At 35.4% G+C, this 23,705-nt stretch overlaps 2 protein-coding genes and 1 pseudogene across 3 annotated transcripts; 2 read left to right on the top strand and 1 right to left on the bottom strand.

The window, feature by feature from the left end:
* Positions 1-3,425: 3,425 nt before the first annotated feature.
* On the bottom strand, positions 3,426-4,337 carry LOC145584515 (uncharacterized). Its single transcript, XM_081641341.1, has one exon. It carries the CDS (start codon positions 4,335-4,337, stop codon positions 3,426-3,428), a length of 912 nt encoding a protein of 303 aa, XP_081497467.1.
* Positions 4,338-9,570: 5,233 nt separating this feature from the next.
* LOC145585846 (DNA-directed RNA polymerases II and IV subunit 5A-like) lies at positions 9,571-11,634 on the top strand (annotated as a pseudogene). Its single transcript, XR_014100736.1, has 4 exons — positions 9,571-10,443; positions 10,689-10,874; positions 11,009-11,122; positions 11,268-11,634. The product of XR_014100736.1 is annotated as a DNA-directed RNA polymerases II and IV subunit 5A-like (transcript).
* A 1,002-nt stretch (positions 11,635-12,636) lies between these two features.
* LOC145586906 (protein TIC 40, chloroplastic-like) lies at positions 12,637-22,575 on the top strand. Its single transcript, XM_081643869.1, has 12 exons — positions 12,637-13,147; positions 13,279-13,354; positions 14,925-15,258; positions 15,602-15,705; positions 15,788-15,839; positions 16,185-16,269; positions 16,906-16,946; positions 19,549-19,594; positions 20,389-20,483; positions 21,310-21,413; positions 21,482-21,529; positions 22,101-22,575. The coding sequence occupies exons 1-12, from the start codon at positions 12,825-12,827 to the stop codon at positions 22,158-22,160; spliced, it is 1,368 nt and encodes a 455-aa protein (XP_081499995.1). The 5' UTR covers positions 12,637-12,824; the 3' UTR covers positions 22,161-22,575.
* Positions 22,576-23,705: the final 1,130 nt, after the last annotated feature.

Raw genomic sequence — 23,705 nt, 5'->3', positions numbered from 1 at the left:
TTCGTCCGTTCATGAAAAACCGGATTCTTTGCAATGTGCAAAGCTGATTGACTATCACAAAATAATTTGATAGCCTTAGGATGTTGCACTCCTAAGCTCAAAAGTATCCGTTTCAACCACTTCAATTCCATTGTGGTAGCACACATACAACGATATTCGGCTTCAGAAGAACTCGTAGAGACAGTCTTCTGCTTTTTGGTTTTCCAAGAGATAGGTGATTTACCAAGAAAAATTAGCCACCCTGTCAAAGATCTACGTGTCAAGGGACACGCGGCCCAATCCGAATCACACCAACCCTGCAAGGTTAGTTCACTGTCTGATCGTAGCAAAATACCTTGACCCGGAGTTCCTTTCAAATATCTCACAACTCGGAGGGCTGCCTCCCAATGTTCAGTTCTTGGAGCATGCATGAACTGAGACAAAATATGAACTGAATAGGCTAAATCCGGCCTAGTGACAGCAAGATATATTAACCTCCCAACAAGTCTGCGATACGGTTCCGGATCATCAAGAAGAGGACCACTAGCTAGACCAAGTTTGTGATTCTGCTCCATAGGAAAGCCGGCTGGCTTTGATCCCAATAATCCTGCTTCTGAAATGATGTCAAGAGTATATTTTCTCTGGCATAGGAACAAGCCTAAAGAGCTACGAGCCACTTTAATTCCCAAAAAATATTTCAGAGTATCAAGATCTTTCATATGAAAACAATCACTAAGATATGCTTTGAAAGCCCTTAACGCAGCGGAATTATTACCAGAAATAATGAGATCATCCACATATACAAGGACATTAATTTGCACATTACCCTTTGTATAAGTGAACAAAGAATAATCTGAATATGATTGTCAAAAGCCATATGCCTTCAAAGATTTCGTTAGTTTAGCAAACCAACATCTAGGAGCCTGTTTTAGACCATACAAAGATTTCCGAAGGCGACATACCTTATTTGGATGAGAGGATTCAAAACCCGGGGGGAGTTTCATATAGACTTCCTCTGAAAGATCGCCATGAAGAAAGGCGTTGTGGACGTCCATTTGATGGAGCTCCCAATTTTTCGAAGCTGCAATAGCAAGAAAAGCTCTAACTGTGACCATTTTAGCAACCGGAGCAAATGTTTCGGTGTAATCAATACCCTCCTTTTGATGATTGCCGAAGACGACTAATCTGGATTTTAGCCTCTCAATACTTCCATCGGAGTTATATTTGATTTTGTACACCCACTGACTCCCTAGAGATCGTTTGCCGGGAGGGAGATCTTCCATTGTCCATGTGCCATTTTTTTCTAGAGCTTGAATTTCATTTTGCATTGATCGTCTCCAACCTTCATCTTTCATAGCCTTCTTAAAAGACCGAGGCTCTTTGCCAGAAGTAATAGCTGCAATATAATTTCTGTAATGTGGAGAAAAACTGTCACAATTAATATAATGCGCTATAGGGTAAGGAGTACCTGAGGGATGCCTTGGAGACGAAGTGTTAGGTGAGAGAGATGGAGATGGACTGTTTGTGATGACTGTATGAGTAACAAAGTCTCGGTGTTTGACATTCGGAAATTTTTGTCGCATACCCCGGCCTAATTCTGCCTGTTGCTCGGTGTTCGAAGACTACCGGGAAGTGTCTAGGTGCTGCCGTGGCTCTTCAGTGGACTCCGCACCCTCCCCGCGGTCAGTAGGCTCCAGCCGCGGCCTGCCTGCAGACTGGGCTGCTTGCTGCCGCAGCAAGGAAGGAGAGGCAGGGGAGTCCGCACCCTCCTCGCGGCCAGCAGACTCCAGCCGCGGCCTGCCTGCAGACTGGTCTGCCTGGCCGTGGCAGCCCACAGCCTGCTGCTGTGTTGTGGGCTGCTCATGCTCGTGGTGTGGGACAGCTTGAGGCACATGATCTTGACCATCAACAACCTCTTGAAACCCCATACTCACATCATCAAAATCATACGGCACATCCGTGTGTATTGGGACAATTTTCTCCGGAATGATATTTGTGGAAATTGGATCAAGAAATGGGAAAACATCTTCAAAGAATTTAACATCACGAGACACAAAAAATTCTTTTGAATCAAGATCAAATAATCTCCAACCTTTCTTTCCAAATGGATACCCAACAAAGACACATTTACGACTTCGACTTGCAAACTTATCACCCTTAGCTTTTTGATTGTGAGCAAAACAAAGACACCCAAAAGTACGTATAGTGGAGTAAGATGGGTTTGTGCTAAATAAAATTTCATAGGGAGATTTATCATGCAAGAGAGGGGAAGGAGTTCGGTTTATTAGATGTGCGGCCGCAAGAACACTTTCTCCCCAAAAATATATAGGCAAATTAGCTTGGAATCTCAAAGCTCTACCTACATTTAAAATATGTTTGTGTTTCCTCTCAACTCGACCATTTTGTTGCGGGGTTCCAACACATGATGTTTGAAATAAGATGCCAGTTGCATTAAAGAAATCACGCAAACAATTAAATTCGGTGCCATTGTCACTTTGAAATATTTTAATTGTTTGAGAAAACTGTCGATCCACCATTGCCACAAAAGACATAAACATACGGAAAACTTCCGTTTTATCAACTAGCAAATAAATCCAAACGGCACGAGAGAAATCATCAACTATAGTCAAAAAATAACGAGCACCACAAGACGATGCATGTTTATAAGACCCCCATAAATCACAATGAACTTTTTCAAAGATTCTAGAAGCTTTATTCTCACTTAAAGGAAAACTAGATCTAGGGTGTTTAGTACGAAAACAAACTTCACATGCTTTATTTAAACTACCCTTACAATTATGAACGGGAGGGAGAAGTTTTACTACTCTTTCCGACGGATGACCCATACGCTTGTGCCATAACTCTAACAATGCTGAAGATTCAGAAACTGCTACATGTTGCACTGAGGCTCGTCCTTCGAAATAAAACAGTCCATCTCGCCTAACACTCGTTCCAATCAGCTCCCTCGACTGGTCCTGTATAGCACACATATTAGAGTTAAATTGGAAAGTGTAATTTGTATCATCGATTAATTGAGATACAGAAATTAAATTGCAACACAAATCAGGAACAAATAACACATGATGGAGAACAATTTTCGATGACAATCGAACCGAGCCTTCTTTTGTGGCGTTTACTGTTTTGCCGTTTGGAAGACCCACGGGACAATGAGAGATGGTTCGAGTATCAAATAACCATTTGTCATTGCTTGTCACATGTCTAGATGCACCTGTATCAACAATCCATAAATCATTGTCAAACTCACCATTCAAGCGATCATCGGGAATTTTTGTATTACCAAGGAAACCGGCAATTGCTTTCCATTGTTCCGCAGTACACGTTTGTGATGAACCACTCGAAGAATCCATGTTGCTTGAATTAGAAGCCCCTGTTGCTGTTGCATTTTCCCGAGCTTGAGGTCTCCCTTTGGCACTGGACTGTGACTTTCAACGCTTAGAGGGATTCGGCCACCACTCCGGGTAGCCTTTTAATTCGAAACAGCCTGAAACCAAGTGCCCTTGTTTCTTGCAGTAGGTACATAGCAGACCTGATTTATCAGGTTTGTCCTCCGTGGATGCGGACTTTGGCTTCCCTGTGTTCGTTCGAAGAGCAAAACCAACTGCTTCAGGGGGCTGCTCGGCAGGAACTTGTTTAGCAAGCCGAACCCGCTCATCTTGTGAGACCAATTGATATGCTCGATCAAGGGATGGCAGGGGATCTTGAGACAAGATATTGGTTCGAGTCTGAGCATAGAAATCGGTATATAATCCCATCAAAAACTCATGAAGACGAGTTTCCTGCCGACGTTTTTCATGTTCTAATCCTGCTTTGCAATTTGCACAGCAAGAACAAGTGATTATCGGCTCATGATTATTCAATTCCTCCCATAAGGCAGTCAATTTGCCAAAATAAGAGGCTACTGTCATATCCTTCGATTGTTCGCACTTTGCAATCGAGACCTTCAACTGCTGAATTCGAGGTCCATTAACGGTGGCAAACCTCATCTTGAGAGTATCCCATAGCCTCTTCGCATCTTTGTACTTCGAAAGAGTACTCTTTACTTCGGGATCAATAGTGTTCATGAGCCAAGAAATCAACATAGCATGTATGGTGTTCCAATCTGTTTGATTACACGGAGAGGATGGAGTTGTGATTGTTCCGTCAAGAAAAACGAATTTACGATGCGCTTCCAACGCCGTTTGAACATCACTGGCCCACTCATCATAATTTTCCCCATGAAGTCGGGTCGGAGTAATAAAATCCCCTGGCCTGTCATGAGGACCAAGGTAATATGGAGAAGTAATGTCAATTTTTGGTGACGGTGGCGGTGGTGGTGGTGGAATATCATCACCGGCCATGGTGATTTAAGGATTTTTTTTTTTTTTTAAATTCTCCGGCGACTGATACCATGTCAAAGTAGGGCTTAAAGCTTACCCATTCATTGAATGATCCTCAAAATATATAGAGAACATAGTTTCCTAAAGCCTAACAAACAATATCTTGAAGATATATATCAAGCCTATAAACTAGGAAACTAATTATAAGATAGCAATTACAAAGATATGATAATATTTCCTAATAATATTCCTAACACAAATCCATACCCGGTTGAAGGTCTTCGAATCCATATTCAGCCTCATGTAACTTAAAAATACTTCTAGACCTTGTTTGGTTGACAATATAAAATGGGGGAAAGTGGAAATTCTTGAAATTTGATAAGTTGGATAGTTGTTTGGTGTCACACAAAAGAAAAAACGGAAGAAATAAGGGAAGTAAATTACAAAGTCTCCGGTCAATCAAAATTCGTGGAAATTTTTAATTCCAACCTTACCAACCAAACAAATTAGGAAAATAGTTTTTTTATACAATACAATTTCTATAAGAATTCTAATTTCTATGTCAACCAAACAAATCTTTAGTAATTGTATTTGTGTGTTTGAATAAAGTTGTGACTAATAATCTCTTAACTACTTTTGTCATCCTTACTGTAATTTACTTGCAAAGTTGCGTAACAAGTAACAACACAACCCTTACACTACATAAGGCGATAAGGTCAAAGTATCTTTTAAACTTGACGTACGAGGTTCAATCCTTATTTTCCAAAGAATTCAATCGGCTATGGCTCGAATCTTTTGGGGTGATGGCAAATGTAGGATTTTGGAAAGTAGAAGGAAAAGTGGTGTATTTTTTTTTTTTTTTTTTTTTTTTTTTTTTTTTTTGCGCAATAACTTTCGATTAAATTACTATCTATTACATTTTATTTTTTTTTAATTAAGAATCTTTAGAATCAATAACTATATATTACATTTATTTTTTAGGAAAAATTGCCCGTAATAATCCCGCCTTTGGGGCGTCCGCTAAAAATAATCCCATCTTTGGGTTATTTATAAATAATTCGACTTTTATACTTAATCCACTTAAAAGAGAAGATTTTGCGTAGAACGGACTCACGTGAAATCGGGCTCAGTAACAAAAAAATGCGGGTATGAGAAACCCGATCAAAGCCCGCACACCAACATTTTATAAAATCGATAATATTGTCTTATTCCTGATAAAAATTATCTTATTCCTGACTAAAATAAAATTATCTTATTCCTGACTAAAATTTTCTAATTCCTGACAAATATTAAACCAATTAATACTAATCTAATACCTGACAATAAACATTTAATACCAAATAATAACAATCAAATACCAAACAATAAACATCTAATACCCGACATTATTTTCTCCTTCACCACTGACCCTCTTCTTCTTCCATGACTACAATATTTTCTCTCTTCTCAACCCTCGGATTTCACATCATCTCTAACAAAATCCTACATTTCATCATCAATTAACAATTTCACAATCAAATTTCCCAAAATCAAATTAATCAAATTCACCCAAAACTGCCGCAACAAAGCCGCCTCACCAAATCCTCCTTATCTCGACCATTATCAATAGAATTCAACCTCTGGCCACCATTGATGGGCGAGAGGAGAGAGAAAGGGGAAAAAGGAGAATGAACATGGTGGACTTACGTGAATCCGTCTCACCCAAAACGTTACCCGCTAAAAATGATCCTAATTGGTCATATAAGCTGTTATAACAAGTTGCCTGACACGTAATGGCCTGTGATTGGTCAAAAAAATAAAAATAAAATATGTTTAGTTCATCATGTACTCCGTAATTGGTAGTGTGTGAAGTGCATCAATTTTTAGGCCATTGTTATGGTGGTGGTGGCGGCGGCGTACACCAAATGTGGAGATAGCATGATGAATAGAAGGCCATAGTGTATTATAGGCCATTAGGCCATGATGTAGAGATAGCATGATAATCTGTTCTATACTACTATTCTTCTTGTTTTACTTTCACAACCTAATGCATGATTTGACCTTTAACATCTAAATTTTGACTCTCTAATTATACAAATACAGTTGCTTACAAATCACAATATTTTTGAAATTTTTTTAATTGATAGAGTATAAAACAAATTCTTGAGCATCAACCATCAGCAATTCAGCATAAGCTTTTGATCGATGACAAATTATAAGTTATTTTGTCAAGAATTTACACTCCGTACTAAGAGTGGACCGAAATTGTTCAACTCTATATAATTGCCAAGGTTGGTTGTAGACATCAACAATTTATTAATTAACGGTGTCATCAAATTAAAATTTTTGGTTTACACCGGCCATTTAAATATATAAGATCGAAACCATATGCTTACTTATGAATTTGTATAACATTTTGAGTCACATTTTATGTCTTTTTCACGCTTGTAAGTTGTCAAGAAGTATTTTAATTAAGAGGGAGAGTTGTATTTAATTGGCGTATGTAGGCTAATTGCCTAATGTAATGACTAATGACTTCGATTCACCCAAGGTTGTGGTGCTCTGAAAATTATATTGTAACAGGCCTTTTATTTTATTTTTTTATGTCCAATTATTGTATATTTGTATTAATTGGTCAAAAATAGCATTATTTACTTTTACTTTTTGCAAAAAATAAGACTAATTATATATTTATTCTCACTTTCAAGGACAATTTTGCAATGACTACAATATTTTTGTAGCCATTGTAATTATTAAACTTAGACCGTACATTTGTCACTATAAATTTTATGTCTTTGATTTAAGTTGACTTAAAACTGTGAGTTTCTCTTTCTCTAAATCTAACAATTGCAATATCGATACCCTTCCTCTCTAGACTCTCTAATCTTCATAATAATACTCCAACATTAAAATGTGTTGTCAAAATTCCATCAATCATCATTTCATCTGCGCCTTTCTTCCCCCCCCCCCCCCCCCCCCCTCTTTTTTTTCTTTTTTTTTTTTTGTTGTTTTATTTTTTTGTTTTTGATTTAATGCTACCATGAATATATTTGATGATGCTATTTGGTTATATAATTAATTTGATCAATAGATCGAACTCCTAACGTTATATTCGTGGAAATTAATTCTTAATTTTCCAATCAAAATCACCTATGAAAGTGCTGAGGCTTAAGGCTGTAAATATTGGCAAGTCTATTCATCAATGGAGAAGCGGTTATGGAGTATATATCAATAGAGAATTAGTTTTATTTTTATTTTTTTATGCTAAAGGCAGTTTTTATTTGATTAATATTGCTTTGAAAAGAAAATTATGGTCAAACAGATAAATGGATCGGATAAGATCTCCTCTTTAAAAATGAAGGGTGTAGATCAAAAGTAATATAGTGGCCACAATTTTTTTGTAACCATGAATAGTGTTCCCGCTTACAACACATATGAAAGATGATGAAAATGGAATAAGGAGCAAGTCCTTCATTTGGTGAGGCAGGTTATAGTACCTTAAATTATTAGGTTAAATTATGCACGAGTCAACCCAATTAATTTTAGAGGAAATTAAATATGCCATATGAAGCTAAAACAATATAATGACAAAAGCAGAGGATTATTGAATTGAGGGACGGTTTGTCCCTTCATTTTCCCCAATAGTGACCTGGATTCGATCCTCACCTCACCCCACCCCTCCTATGATAGAAGGGGCACCACCCCCTGTATCTTACTGTATGTAAAATAAAATAAAATATAATGACAAAAGCAAAGCATGCACGTAGTATATTTATATCGTTGGCCATCCAATTGGTTTAAACGGACTATGTTGGAGTAGTTGCACACTACTTACTATATTTCTCAATAAAATCATAATTCAATTTAACAATATTTATCTAAATATAATTTATATTAAATATTGTGGAAATAATTATAGGTTCATCATTGTTGATTTAATAGATTATAATTTAACAATATCATCATTTTATAATTTATACATTGAAAAATACAAATATACTCCTATAACGAACAATTCATATACTTCATATTTAGCAATCAATATCGTGTTTTTATAATTTATACATTGGAAAAGGTTAATTAGATGAGGTAATATCAAGGGCGGATCTAGGGAGGTTCGGAACCCACAGATTTTCTGGAAAAAAATTATAAGTTTTAATTTTCTTTTTTAAAAAAAGGTTAAAAGAATTTTTGTGAGAAGGACAATTTGTTGTGTAAGTTTGGCGCATTGGTAAGGGGCTGCCTGTTAGAGTAACTAGTTCCTCATAGGTCCTAGGTTCAATTCCTACTGCCCTCATTTTTTGTATTTTTTTTTTGTTTCTTTTTTTCCCCACCTTACATTCAGATTTCAGACTAACATTCCATTTTTTTGTTTCTTTTTTTTCCACCTTACATTCAGATTTCAGACTAACATTAAAAAAACAGAATATGGTCATTTCTTATTTAGTGATAATTAGATTATTTACTGATTTGTTTAATTAGTTTTGATATATTGTTGAATACTTGAATTGTTGACAAATTGAATTGTACAAACTTAAAATTTTAAATTTTTATTTGGTCTATTAATTGATAATTAGAAGAAGTTTATATCGTCAAATATGTGTTTATTGGGGACTTGGGATTTTTGTTTTATGTGTAATATAATTTTTTGCAATAGAATTATAGATTTATAGAAGTAGTTGAGTAGTAATGTTGTAATTAGTATAGCCTTTAAAAATTGAAAATAACAATTATTAGATTGTTTAGATAATTAATTGTTTATTTTGTTTATTATTGTAGATTGTAGAGCTTTTGTTACCAACTTATCATGAATTTAGAGTCTTTTTGGAAATGTGTCAGGAAGTCGTAAAAGTCCTCTACTTGTTCTTCACCTAGTTCAAGGAATCCTCCAATGGACGAAGATATTGTGTCTCCTATTGATGATGCAGATGTTGAGTCGCAAAATTTGAACTTATATATTGAATATTTAATTAATATATGATCATCGGTTTTTTAAGATTTCGAACCCACAGTTCGAAATTCCTGGATACACCACTACCTAATATGTAGCATGATGGTTTGTGTTTATAAAATTGGCGTGTTAGAAAGATGCATGTGGCAATCATACAAAGGGAATGTTATAAATCGTACAAGTAGCTGGTACATTGGTAGGGTACGAGCTTGGATTTGTTGGGATATTGCATTACTAATCTCCGAGCTCTCTCCTGCACTGCCTTCTCCACTCGCTGCCGCCACCTGAATTCCTGACCCTGTAAGAAAAATTCTCAAATTTGTTATTTTTTATTTTTTCATAATTCAGAACTAATTTAATTTCTTGAGCTCAATCTTAAAACCCATGCAATCTTTTTGTGCTAAAGCATAAAGCTCCGATCTTTATGTATCTTTGTTATGTTTTTTATTGTTTTTGTTTTGAAATTAATACTCCTATTATTTTGATTACTCGTTTTCTCTCATATCAATATTCTTTCATTTATGGTTGATTGTAGTAAAATTTTGTAATCAACTACTGTAGTGTATTATATTCAAAGTTCACATTTATTGCGACTCTGCTTGCTAGTTGCTAGTACATAATTGTAAAAATGTATGTTCCTGCCAAACTCTTATTTTACTATCTCTAAAAAAATCTTTTATTTTGCTAGGAGTAGAATATAATAGTAATTCGTACATATGTTACAAACTAACAATCCAATACGTACAATATTTCTCTCTAAGGGGTCCTCGTTATTTCATTTAGGGTTTCGTTAAATATCAATATGAGTATCGACTTGAATTTTGAACTATTGACGTGCTAGTGTGACTAATTAGCTTTATATCTAGATTCTACATGCCCAATTTCCAGTTTTGTGCTGTTATAGTTCGGCCATAAACTAATTGGTGTTTAGTACAAAAGTGACCGCGAATTTATATTATAACCTGCTTTATTTTTTGTGGACATTCTTGGTAGCAAATGTCTTCCTCTGATGAAGAAATTACGAAACTCCACAAAGTTCGGAAAACTTTAATGCAAATGTTGAATGATCGAGGCTATTTAGTAACAGATGACGAAATTAACATGACCAAACAACAGTTTATTGAGCATTTTGGTGACAACATTAGCCGAGACAACCTTTTCATGATTAAGAATAAGTGAAATGATACTTCTGATCAGGTAAATTAACCCATTCAAGTTGTTCATTAATTTCCTGGAATTTATTACCATATTATTGTATATACTCATGTCATACTTTGGTACATGTCGAAGCTAAGTGTTGTAGTTGGCCTTTTTACGATAAATTAATATGCACGTTCTGTTTATAACTTTATTGGAGTGTTACAGATTGGGCATAGGTAATTGAGATGAAATGAAGAGTCTGAGTAACACAACGTTTAACTTGTCAAATTGTCGTGCTACAGATTATGGTTTTCTTTCTGCTTCCGGAGCCATCCAAGGACATCATAGGTATAGTCCCACTCAGGAAATGCATTGAGAGGATGCAATCTGAGAAAATATACAAGGCAATATTGGTGACTGAACATGGTTTGACAACTGCAGCAAAGAAGGCTGTTGAATTACCGACTTTAAGGTTAGAGGTCTTCCTGGTGAGTGATAACAAACTCTCTTATAAAATACTTCGTATTTCATAATTGTTGGATTTTTAAGGCTGAAATTGACTAGGATTAATGTGTGCAGAATTTACTGCTGTCAATTTGACCCAGGAAAATTTGTGATGCAGGATTCTGAACTGATGTATAATGTTACCGAGCACGATCTTGTTCCAGTGCATCAGGTGCTTACAGATGAGGAAAAGAAGGCAGTGCTTGAGAGGTATCATGTTAAGGAAACTCAGGTCAGTAACTTAATGCATGATCAGCTCATCCATGTTTGTAGTTTGTAGAAAATGTCCTGTATTTGCATTTATATAAATGTATTGCTCATGTTAGTCTTTACTGTCTAGTTGATCTCTTTTATGCTTTCTGACTTCCTGTTTTCAGCTACCGAGAATGCCAGTCACTGACGCTGTTGCAAGACATTACGGCCTTCAACGTGTGCAAGTTGTGAAGATCATACGACCTAGTGAGAATGCTGGTACATATGCTACATATCGATCTGTTAGCTGATGTACGTTAGCTGATATATCTGAATTTTGCCCCCTGGGTTCTTCCTGAAGTTTGTTACTTGATGGAAAATGACTTGGTATGTAGATCAGTAGATGATGACTGCTAATCTAGTGGCTGCTATATGCATCAGAAACTGAGTTTTAGTGTTGAATCCAAATGTGTTAAGGCCTAAGGGTGCTGATATGATTGACAAACATTAGTGAACAATCACACTGAATTGCGAAGTGCTTGGGATAAATTTAAATTACACTAAGATCTTGTTTTATTTACAAATGCTTCTCCAAATGCATATCGACACCGGCCTTACAATTCACAAATCAATACCAACATACACTGCTTAGTATTAAGATCAACAAATCAGTTTGGTAGATGTTCGAACCAGTGAATGTTAAGATCAACAATAGTCATATCCAAACATCCTAGAAATCTCAATGTACAACAGGAATACTAGAAGGGTTGAGAGTATGCCAATGGACAATATCAAGCCTCATTGAAGCTTGAAGTGACCAAAACACCTTCCACTCCACGACCCCTAGAAGCTCGGAGGAAGGATCTGGCATAAATATACTTCCCAAGGGGCCACTAGATACGCTTAGTTCATCATGTACTCCTTAGTTGGTAGCGATTTTAGGCTGTTGTCATGGAGGTGGTGGCGTACACCGAATGTGGAGATAGCCCAGAGTTGGAGGATAATACCGCATGATGAATAGAAAGCCATGGTGTATTATAGGGGTGAAAGTATCATGCTACATTGCTACTCTATACTAATACTTTCTCTTATAAATAATCTTCTTATTTTTCTTTTGTGATTTAATAAGTCATTTGACCATTAACATCTATATTATTTGCAAGATTTTGACTCTCCTGTTGTACAAATGCAATTGCTTACAAGTCACAATATTTTTGAAAAAATTATACTCGTAATCAATACAAATTACTAATTTACTATTCTTTATCAAGTCTTTACGCATAGTCACATCGTAACTACGTAGTTATTAATATTTATATTATTATTACTGTATATAAAATTTAATTACAATGATGAACGATTAAATAATCGATAAAAGGAACTTCCATCATGAGATCGACTTTATCCGATCTGATCCATAATCAACTCGAATACGATTATTGGATAAACAAAGTCCAAGCCCTTGGTGAGGGATAGATATTAGAACTGGCTATCTTCACAGCCCAAGAAAATAGAGATAACGAGGCCATCTTCACTTAAACCCATAGTTGTGAACTCTTCTTCCCAATTGATTTTCTGTCCCACAGAAGCCAATACGGCAACACTCTCTTTCTCTCTCTCCGCTCACTCAGCTAAAACTCGCAACTTTTTAGCATCTTCATCCTCCAATTCACAATTAACCACCATTTTCAATAACTCCCATCTTCAATTCTGGGATTTCTTATCATCTGAATCCAAAAAAGATGGAAAATTTAGCCCTAGTTTCACCAAACCCTGTAATGGGATTAAGCTATTCCCCAAATTACAGAACCCTTTCGACAAAACAGTGTTTTGGTCTCCCTCTTTTACCCCCAAAACCAAGTGGGTTTCTCTTAGTTTCAAAACCCAGATCAAAAACAATCTTATTTGCTTTCTCCACCCCAAATTCCAGGAGAAAATCTTCTAAGAATGAGAAGAAAGATAATGGGGCTGAATTATTTGCAAGTACTTCTGCAACTTCTCAAGAGACAACTACTTCTGTTGGTGTTAATCCACAAACTTATCCTCCACCTTCCTCTTCTCAGTTGTAATTTCTCTGATTTTTCTTATTTTTGGGGTTTTAATGCATTTTTTGCTGTTATTTTTATTTTTTATTTTTAGGGGTTGAATTTAGTTTCAAAATTTTTAATTCTAACTTGTGTTGATGTGGGTTTGTAGTGGGTCTCCTTTGTTTTGGATTGGAGTTGGTGTTGGCATCTCTGCCATTTTCTCCTTTGTTTCTTCATGGACGCAGGTAAGTTTTGTTTGGTTTTAGGAACTGGCTAATTGATTTGTATGTGTGTCAATTATTTGTATAAATTGAAGGGTTTTTTTGAACTGGGAGCATAAATTGTAGGATGAAAGTGATTGAGTTTCCAATTATGCAATTTATTTCGAGTTCTCAAATCCGCGCTATACATTAACATCTTATCATGCTTCTTGGAATTGCCACACCTATTTAGTGAACTTTCACATAGCACAATTCTCTCTTTGAATAGTCTTATTATATTCTCTATGACTTGTTATGGCATCTACTACAATCTGCGTTTGAGCTGGTGGCTGGTGTTTATTACTTAAGATTTTTGGAGTTGTGGAGAAGACAATTAATGCTATAACGAGTTCGATATCATGATTATAAGAAAGCTGGAAGAGTGACAGAGAAGAGATTGAGGAGAGGAAATAAAGGCCTTATATGCTTTCATGCCAACTCAATGAGCCATTTATTCTATTGAACAATTAATGGAGTGCTCTATTGAGATTTGAGAGAAAAGGTTGGTCTTGAGAAAGCTAATGATAAAATGTTTAGATACATGTGGATTTTAAGTTTCAACAATGGTACTTGATGCTTGTCTTCGTAATACATATCAAAATTATAAATGAGGACATGAGGTTTAGGATGAAATTGTGGACAAAATTTGGAAATGCATCTTTCTTCTTATTACAGCTGATTTGCACCCATTAGATATGGTTATATTCGTATTTCAACAGTCATAGATGCATAGGGTGTGCTTACTAGTTACTACCACACTCATAGGGGGTATGCAATAGGATTTGCTATTTGCAAATGTAATATATCTAGTAAATTGTAAGATGGACTTGGCTTCTGGAACCATATGTTTGATCTGTGGCAGTCATAATTGAAGATCCTCTTCCACCATTCACATCTATATAGTGTCCTACTGTCCTGAAATCCTAGGTTCTCCCCTTTCTCTTAGGTGTGTTAACTGTTAAATATGCATTATTAGTTTGTTATTTATTCTAGTGTTTATTTTCTGTTTCTCTCTTTCATTTGATATTGCTTAAGAATTAAATTGCATAACTTAAACTTGTAGCTCTTTACCTTTAACTACATATTTTTTTTGAGAATAATTTATCTTCATAACCTCTCACATGTAGGATCTATATTGGATTGTCAGTAGTTGTTGATGCCAAATACATTTAAGCTTTGTCGTTTACAAGACCTTTCAATTGATAACTGATGTTGTTCTGGGGATTCTTTGGGCCCTGCAAAGTGCTGTCATCACTCACCAAAAATTCTGCCTTATTACTTGGCATTTAGCATTGCAGTTGTGTGTATATGTCTGGCTTATAAAAATCATTGATGCAGAGGTTTAGTATCCTGATTATTTCATGATGCTATGTTTATTGTTGTTGCCTATGGATCAATTGACCTGTCTCATTTTTGACTATTTCTATGCTTATGTTGTCCTGGATGATGGAAATTATAGCTTCATGTATCTATTGTTTGCAAACCTTTTTTTTTTTTTTTTTTTTTTTTTTTTTTTTTTTTTTTTTTTGTGGAACTGAACTTCTGATTCTGTCAGAAAAAAGCAATGCAAGTAGCTGTCAAGACTATGATGAATCAGATGGGCTCAAAAGACAATCAATTTAGTAATGCGGCTTTTTCTACTGGCTCACCTTTCCCATTCCCACCTCCACCTACAGCAGGCTCTAGTACTTCTGGTTTTTCTTACCAACGACCATCTACAATAGATCTGAATGCCTCTTCTGCACCCAGCCAGGCTACCTTTTCTTCTCCTGCTGCTTCTGAAGCCACTGTGTCAGTTGATGTTTCTGCTACTAAAACAGAACCTTCAGGGCCTGCAGTTGTTGAAAATGAAACTGAAACTGAAACTAAGACTGAAGAAAAAAGATCTGGTATTGTTACTTGCTTCAATTAGTGGTTCCTGACCTGACTTTTATGAATTTCAATGCAAATTTTTTTATAAAGCTGCTCTCTTATTTTATTCTATTTTTTAAAAAAAACTTTCTGGGTTTTCTCTCGTGATTTGATGGGTTTTTGAAAACCTGGCTTTGTGTTATTCTGCTGGCATCATGATGTCATCTTTGCAAGCTGCTACTTGGTTTTTACAAGCTGCTAACATGATGTAACATCTTTAGTATGCTGAAAAAGTGCTTCTTCAGTACACACCATTCTATCTTAATGCTTATTAATGACAGTTGTTTCATTTTCATTGGGTGGAATCCTTTTTATATGCAGCGTTTGTAGATGTCTCTCCTGAAGAAACTTTTCGAAACACTGCATTTGAGAACTATAGTAATTCATCTTCGGCAACATCATCTGAGAATGCAAACTTTACTGAGGTAGTGATTATTGTGGATCAGCAATATGTTTGGCACAGTATTTAAGATATGGATTTGGTACGTCTAACTTCATTATATACAGGTGGTACAAAATGGAGCTGCTTCAAATACTTCGGAGCAGGCCCAATCGACACGTAAGTCCTCAGAAGATATACATCTTTTTCATACCCAAGTTAATTGACCAATAGAGAATAATTGCAGTAGAGAAGGTTGCTGTTGACAATGTGGCTGCCATGCTCACTCTTGGGAAAGTAAATGAGAAAATTGATTCTTCTGGAGCTTTGTTTTATTAGGTGTATAGACTGTATACTTGTGCATTGTGTTAATATGTACTAGTTTGATGAAATAGATGAACAGTCAACCTCGTAAGCTTACTTCTGTTGTATGTATTTGCTAGCTGAGCGTGATTTTTTATGTTTTTTTTCCCCTCATTAAATCATGAAATGACTTTTGTAATTTTTTTTTTATTGGCCTCCCAGCCCCAGGAAAAAATGGTTCTTTGCTATCTGTGGACACTTTGGAGAAAATGATGGAGGATCCAACTGTACAGAAGATGGTTTTTCCGTAATGTCTCTTTCCATTGTGATCTTATAGTGTATTGGTTTAACAATCTTTATGGCCTTAAACTTAAAATTGCTGTTAGTCTTTCTCTCTCTCTCTCGCAACCACCCACACACCCACTTGTAACTTAGATTCAAATAATATATTAGGAAATACAAGAGGAGCTTATATCTCTCTCTAATCCTTAACTTTATTCCTCCATATCACCTTCATAATATTGCTTATCTGCTCAGCACTGCTAGCTTCCCACTCACTTTGATAAGAAGCTTTGCTAACAAATCTGTTAGTAACTGTAATTGATAAGAAGTTGACTTTGTTGTCCATTTTGTGGATAAAGAAGTTATCAAGGCATTGCTTTTAAATTTAATGATTTCTACTATGCAAGTGTCACAAATTCCAAATCTTGTAAACAATTTGGAACTAAGAGAGAAATTCTCAATGATAATATTGGAGTATCTGTAGAGTTGAGTGGACTCTTTTCTTTCCCTTGTCATTTGAGTGTGGTATGACATGAATGTGCTGCCTGATCTAGCTTGGGCTTTCATTTTTATAAGCAATGAAGTTTAAATTTGATATGCTACAATCTAGAAATGAACAACAATGGTAATATTTAAAATTATTTTTACATTTTTGTTGCAGACATTTGCCTGCAGAGATGAGGGATCCAGCTTCCTTTAAGTGTAAGCCTGCTGATTCACCTCCTCTTGCCTACTTTAATTCTTAACATATGGTTTTTTGTTAGATTTCATTCATTAAAATTAATGCTTTTTATTCAGAATTGAAATCATGGAAAAGCTAGCAATGGACAATTTAGCTTTTGAATTCCTTTGTGCTATTGGCAGATACTTCTTCCTGCTTTTTTTTACTAAATTTTTTAGTTGATTAAGAGCAGGAATATTCAGCATTCCAGCAAGACATGCATAATCATGAGCAACCGTGCATGACCATCACTCAAAAATACTGGTGGCAAATAGGTCGACCTGGGTCATATTTGAGTGATATGTTAGTCAAATAGCTTATCATGATAAATCAAAAATATAAGTCATACAATTATTTCAGCTGGGTCAAATCAAAATCGGGTTATGTAATACTTGGTGCAATTTGGTTTTGGATCAGTTACAACCTTTAGAGTTAGGTAGGCCAGAAATACTTATAACAATCAAATCCTTGACAATAGGGAGCTGAATTAAGGTTCTTTGAGGTAATTGACGGTAGCTAATTTGACAAACAGTATGCACATCAGTTACATGTGATAGACATGCTGAAGATGGAAAGTAAGACGATGGGATATGTTTTCAATATGAACACCTTAATTGGAAGAGGTGCTTCTAGAATTTGGATTATGGATTTCTTTGTTCGCTCAAATATTATTATCAATTCGGTGAGGCTTCCCCCTTTTTTGAGAAAATGTGACTATAGTCCAAGGTTGATTTCCAAATTCAATTTCTTGGTTTGATAAACCAAATAACCTCGAATGACCTTGGAAGCTTGATTAGTAGTTTGGATCCTTGGACACAATTTTGCCTAGATTTATCATGGAAATCTTGAATATATTTCATGAGCACCATTGGTCAATCTCAAGATTTATAGTTGCTCTCAGAAGATTTTCCTAGGCTTGCCTGTGGTATAATCTTCAAATTGGATTTTTCATAGGTGAATTTGACCAATATCAACCTATTCCTCTATAGTATTACAAGTGTTAAACTTTTCTACTTATGTTTCTTGTCTTGGCTTTGCTTGATTGTTGATCCTTTGAGAATGACTTTGGGCCTTTCTCGGTATATCAGGTTTAGTCAATGGTGGTCATCCTTAATACCTTAAGAGGTGATTGATGAACCTAAATAAGCTACCCTCTTGCTTCCTTTGAGATTTGAGATTGTTTATTGGTTCTTGGGAAACTGACTAGGCATAATTATTACTTCTCTTTCCCTATTAGATTGACTCATTGCTGCCATAGGTTAATTTTCACTTTTTTTAAGCCTTAGGCAAAGGTTGAGTATGTAGGGTTTTGAATTGTCCTTTGCCAACTTAAATTAGTAGACTAGCCATGAGAGAGAAATTGAGGCCGCTATTACTTTTCTCCACCTGACTTACGTGGGATTGGCTTGAGATCATCATTGGAATCAATGCAGTGTTCTAATCTCATGATTAATTCACAACATTTTGAGGAAATTATAAATGGAGGAGAACAAAAGTGAATTAGGAGAAGAAACCCGAAATTAAGTGCAGGGTATGAGAAGAAACCGCAAATTATGACCAACACCAATGTCATTACAACTGTCAAAATAGTTATGTTTAAATCTAAGTTAGTAACCCAGAGTCACAGTTACCATGTCCCCATAAAACAAGGAGTGGGGGAGAGATGAAATCTGCAAAATTAATGAGTGAGATTTATAAATGAAAGGATATCTGCAAAATTAACGAGTAAATAATGATTGAAGAGAGAGAGATAGAGATTTAAAAAGAGATGAAATCTGCAAAATTAACGAGTGTTTCTGCAAAATTAACAAGTAAATAATGATTGAAGAGAGATATAGAGATTTAAAAAGCTAGTGAGATTTATAAATGAAAGAATTAAAAAGTTAGTGAGATTTATAAAATAAACCCGAAGAATGGAGAGAGAGAGAGAGAGAGTATAGTGACGGAAGAGGAAGATGATGGAGGTGAGTAGCTCTAACATTAAATGAAGAGGGAAAGTGGATTTGGTAAAAGAGACAAGTAAAAAAAAAAAAAAAAAACCGATCAGTGAAAAAAAAAAGGATAGATTAAGTGAGTTGTCCCTTCTATACCTATTATTAAGAGTTAATTGCCTTTATTATATCACAAATAAGTAGTGTTACGTGGGTTTCAAGTGGAGACAACTTATTTGAAGGGACAGATGGGTCAAACTTTAAAAGGACAGATGGTTTAAACTTAAAGGGACAGAGGCTGTACCTTCTAATTACAAGTTTTATGTGATGCGCTGCATTGTCCAGTGAGTAATTACAATTTTTATGTGTTGAGCTGTATTGTCCGGGGAGTAACCTTGGTTTGGGAGCCAGGGATCCATCTCGGAGGCTATTTGCTGAATGAGGAAGCTTTCATTCCATACCCATAAAATTTTGTTATTGTACACAAGTTATTTCCTTTAAATAGAAATTCTGGCAAGTAATTTTATGTCTTGCACAATTGCACCATAAGTGGAAGTTTATTTTGGGACAGTGGGAGCATATGGTGATCTTACTCTCCTTGTTGGTAATTCTGCAAAAAGTTACAGTAAATGCTAACTTAACTCTATTGCAGGGATGCTACAAAATCCAGTATACCGTCAACAGCTGCAAGAAATGCTGTGAGTGTCACTATTAAGCTGTCCATGTTTGCTCTATATGATGCTATCCTTGCAAGTTTTTTAAATTGATCATAAGAATGTATGGCTTTGCTCTTTTTCTATGTTATGCCATTTTCTAAATTTATATGTACTCTATAACATATGTTTTGCATGACCACTGGATGTACTATTGTACTCTGTAAAACTTTACTTCACCAAAGTGGACGTTAAAGATCTATTGGAAGGTCTGTTATAATCCCAAATTATGAGGTGCATCTATATGTTGAATTCTTGTGAAGTGCCGTACAATTAGGCTGCAGGTGCAATGTATAATGTGTTTCTACACCCAAATTGCATCTGGTTATCTCTTTTTACATTATCATATCAGCCATTTGTTAAAAGTTTTCAGTTTCTCATCGCACCTATGTTTACGCTTTGATTCTGAAGCTCTTTGTACTCGTTGGTGTTGATATAACGGAGTATCTGCAACTGAAATTTTGATGTATAGTTTAGCCTTTAATATTATTCAGAAATTCTCATTTTTTTTTAAAGCAATGAATCTTCTAAACAAAAAATTCAGCCATTATAACAAATGTATTTAAACTACTTTTTTGAGTTATTGTCGTGGGCTTGTGGCATATCGTTTGAGTTGCTGTTCTAGTAGGCTATTACCACTATAGATCTGTCGTGTAATCTTGCTTGATTTATTTGTCCCTGGTGTAGTTATGCCACGTAGTGGTTGTCTTCCTTCCTTTTCCCTAGAGCTTTAATCTTGTTTCAAAAATTAGATAATGATCGTTATGTTTTTATCCCAGGGACAACATGGGAGGAACCCCAGAATGGGACAACCGCATGGTTGATAATCTAAAAAATTTTGATTTGAATAGTCCAGAAGTTAAGCAACAGTTTGGTGAGTTTCTATAACTTTTATTTTTAAGTGTGACATTGTTTTTCAGACAGTTTCCTTTCCATTTTTTGAACGAGGATTATTTTTCCATTAGCATATCTTTTATATAGTATTCTCTCCATCCCACTAAGATTGCCCCCATTTTCCATATGGGGGGTGAATATGAGAGGCTTTGCTCACTTTACCATCATGCAAATATTATACATCAATAACTTGAACTAGGAAGTAATTCAAAAAAATTTAACCCAAACATTGTTCCTTCAACATAACCTAGATCCACTTTATCCGGTCTAAGGTCCTTAAGCCCCCTTTCATGCATGTGATACATGCAGTCGCTTCTGAAGTAGAACACAGGATCCCCCCATTTATGACTTTTTTTTAAGCATGCTGCATTATGTTGTTGATCACGAGTCCTCATAGAAATCTCCTATGACTTCTGAATTAGTTTTATGTTTGAAAAACATAATAATTGATGATGGTTGGACAAAAAGAATGTATTAGGTTGATTTGAAGAGGACTCTTCCTTGCAGATGGTGTGTCTTACCATTAAGTTAGATGTCTTCCTGGACAAACTAACATCCCTTCGTCAGATCATCAGTCATTAGATGTAGTGATGTACTGTGATAATTTACAATTTTGTGTACAGGATCCTGTAAAATTGTCATGGACCCCATGTAACGAAATACATCTCTGGTTTAATTGGATACAATGTTGTAAATCTGTAATCCATATAATTGTTGAAATCATGTGATTGATAAAGTATGATTACCTTTATAGCTTCTTCATCTATCTTTATTTATGGACTAATTTTCTGTGTAATCTTTGATAGACCAAATCGGCCTTACACCTGAAGAAGTTATCTCAAAAATTATGGCTAATCCTGATGTTGCCATGGCATTCCAGAACCCCCGAGTTCAACAAGCCATAATGGATGTACGTTCTTCTCATTTTACAGTCATTCTTTCTCTAGTGAACTCGTCTGACTCCTGTTGCTATTGCAGGTTTCCCAGAATCCCATGAATATCATCAATTACCAAAACGATAAGGAGGTAATAGTAGTTAATTTAGGGATTAATATACATTTTGTGGATTTTTAGCTTGCTACTGATGTCTTATGATCTTTAGAGCATAATCACTATTTATAACCTATTCTGAAACTTGTGATAGTTTTAATCACCTACGTAGTATTTTGTAACCCAAAGTAGTATCCTAAGGTAGCCCTACAGCTTTGCAAAGGGAAGGCAAATTAGTGCACACAGGTTTCATTACATATACAACAAAGCCAAATTTCGATGCAAATTTTGAACCTTAAGATACGGCCTACAAAGCTAGAGTTTAACACAGCAGATTAAAATTTCAAGCTATTAAATTATTCCTTCACCTAACTAGTTTTGACAAATTCCAGTTTTCAAATCATTCCAGAATAGTAGACTGCTTCCAGTTTTTGACCCCTGATTCCCTGAATGTTAAGATTAATTGTAAAATTTATAGTAAAACCTGTTTTGATTGCATGTTGTATATTAAGTTAAATCCACTTCTGTAACTAGACAAGTAGCCAATAAATTTAGGTTGCTGAATTCTGAGGTAAATTTATGATGCATTTGGTAAAATTTATGTTAGGTAATGGATGTCTTCAACAAAATACAACAGCTCTTCCCAGGGACAGCAGGTCCATTCTGATAGGTTATGCACGGAAGTTTGTACTCTTTAGGTGTTGGAAGATAGATTGCTAGTTCTGCATACTTGGGCGAAAACCACAGTACGAAAGTCCTTGATTTGTGATCAACAATGTGTCCCGATGTCAAATATCTATGGATTTGTTGATCGAGGACTAGACCAGCCCTGTGCAAATTTTTGGTAAATTCATGAGGTAGTGTTTTATGTCTTTGGGTTATGATTTATGAATATGTAGTCGAATAATCTTATGATTTTGCATTATGGAGTGATGATATTAGTGCAGAAGTCCAAGATTAGCAATAATTATTATTACTGAAAATTGTATAGAACATTCCTGCATGATGGAATGAAAATCACTACAAACACTTGGGTTTCTGGTATTATTTCAGTGTTATGAGCAGCGAGAGGTTAAATGCCATTGTGTTTGATTTTATAAGCCAAAAAAAAAAAAATCCTGGTGCATACCGAAGGAACCATTTTAGTGACGACTACATTCATTTTAATAACAAGGCAGAGGGATGCACAGCCGCAACTGCCTTGTCCAGTTTGCGGGTTTGACACTATTATGTTTCATTCTTGATGGTGTTTCTTGAAGTTGTGCCAGGATCCTGGAGCTATGACCAGAACTTCGTTTACAAGGAACTGGCTTATTGCGTTTATTGTACCTGCTCTCGGCCTATTCATCATCTTCCCCCTTTTTATTTAAAGATGATGTAGTAGGCATTTCGAGTATGCGTGTTCAACCGAGCTTTTTGACTGACTTCTATTGTTAGTGGGAAGCACTTTGAGACCATTAATGACAAGTGCTCAAGCACAAATCCAAGATTAGCATAGCAGATTGGTCCCAAACTTCCATTTTACTTTGGTTAAGTCACTTTGTTCAATATTGATTACTCGTTATAAGTCTCTATAGTTGGTTCTTGATAAAAAAAAATAACATGGAGTAGTCAAAAGTTGAGGGATAAGAATATGATATTAATCTTCTAGATTAATGAAACTGTATGTTAGATTCTACCAAATACTCCCTTACGCAACTCTAACCAAAAGTGGAGATTTATGAGATTTCATTGTTACTATATTTAATGGCGGTCCATAAAGTAAAAAAATAATCAAAGTAAATTAGAGGAATTATAATTATATGAATAGTTATTGGTCCCCAAAGCTAAAAAGATTCGATCACAAATATATGGTACAGATTTTTGGGGGTATACTATTCACTGTGTTATTTGTATTTCCCAGCTAAGTTTTGATGTTGATTGTATTAATTTGATGTGATATTATGTCATGTGAATATTATTACGTGTTACTTTTTTCTTTATTGATTGGTTAGCTAGATAACAAGGTCTAAGCATTTGCTCTTTGAACATCCATGAAAATTGAAACATAATCAGAGAGAAGATATTGTGGAAGAGAATTGAAATTTTACGTATGAAGTTATATCAAGAACTACTATATTTGCTTAATGTGTTACAGAAGATAACTTCTTGTAAAAGAAGGTTTGACATGTTGTAAATTGTAACTCGTAAGTTAAACCAATAATAAAATTAA

This window comes from Chenopodium album, chromosome 16 (genome assembly GCF_948465745.1).
Source record: "Chenopodium album chromosome 16, dcCheAlbu1.1, whole genome shotgun sequence".
Taxonomy (NCBI): domain Eukaryota; kingdom Viridiplantae; phylum Streptophyta; class Magnoliopsida; order Caryophyllales; family Amaranthaceae; genus Chenopodium; species Chenopodium album.
The sequence above is the reverse complement of the archived record's forward strand: the minus strand, read 5'-3'. Positions and strand labels throughout refer to the sequence as shown.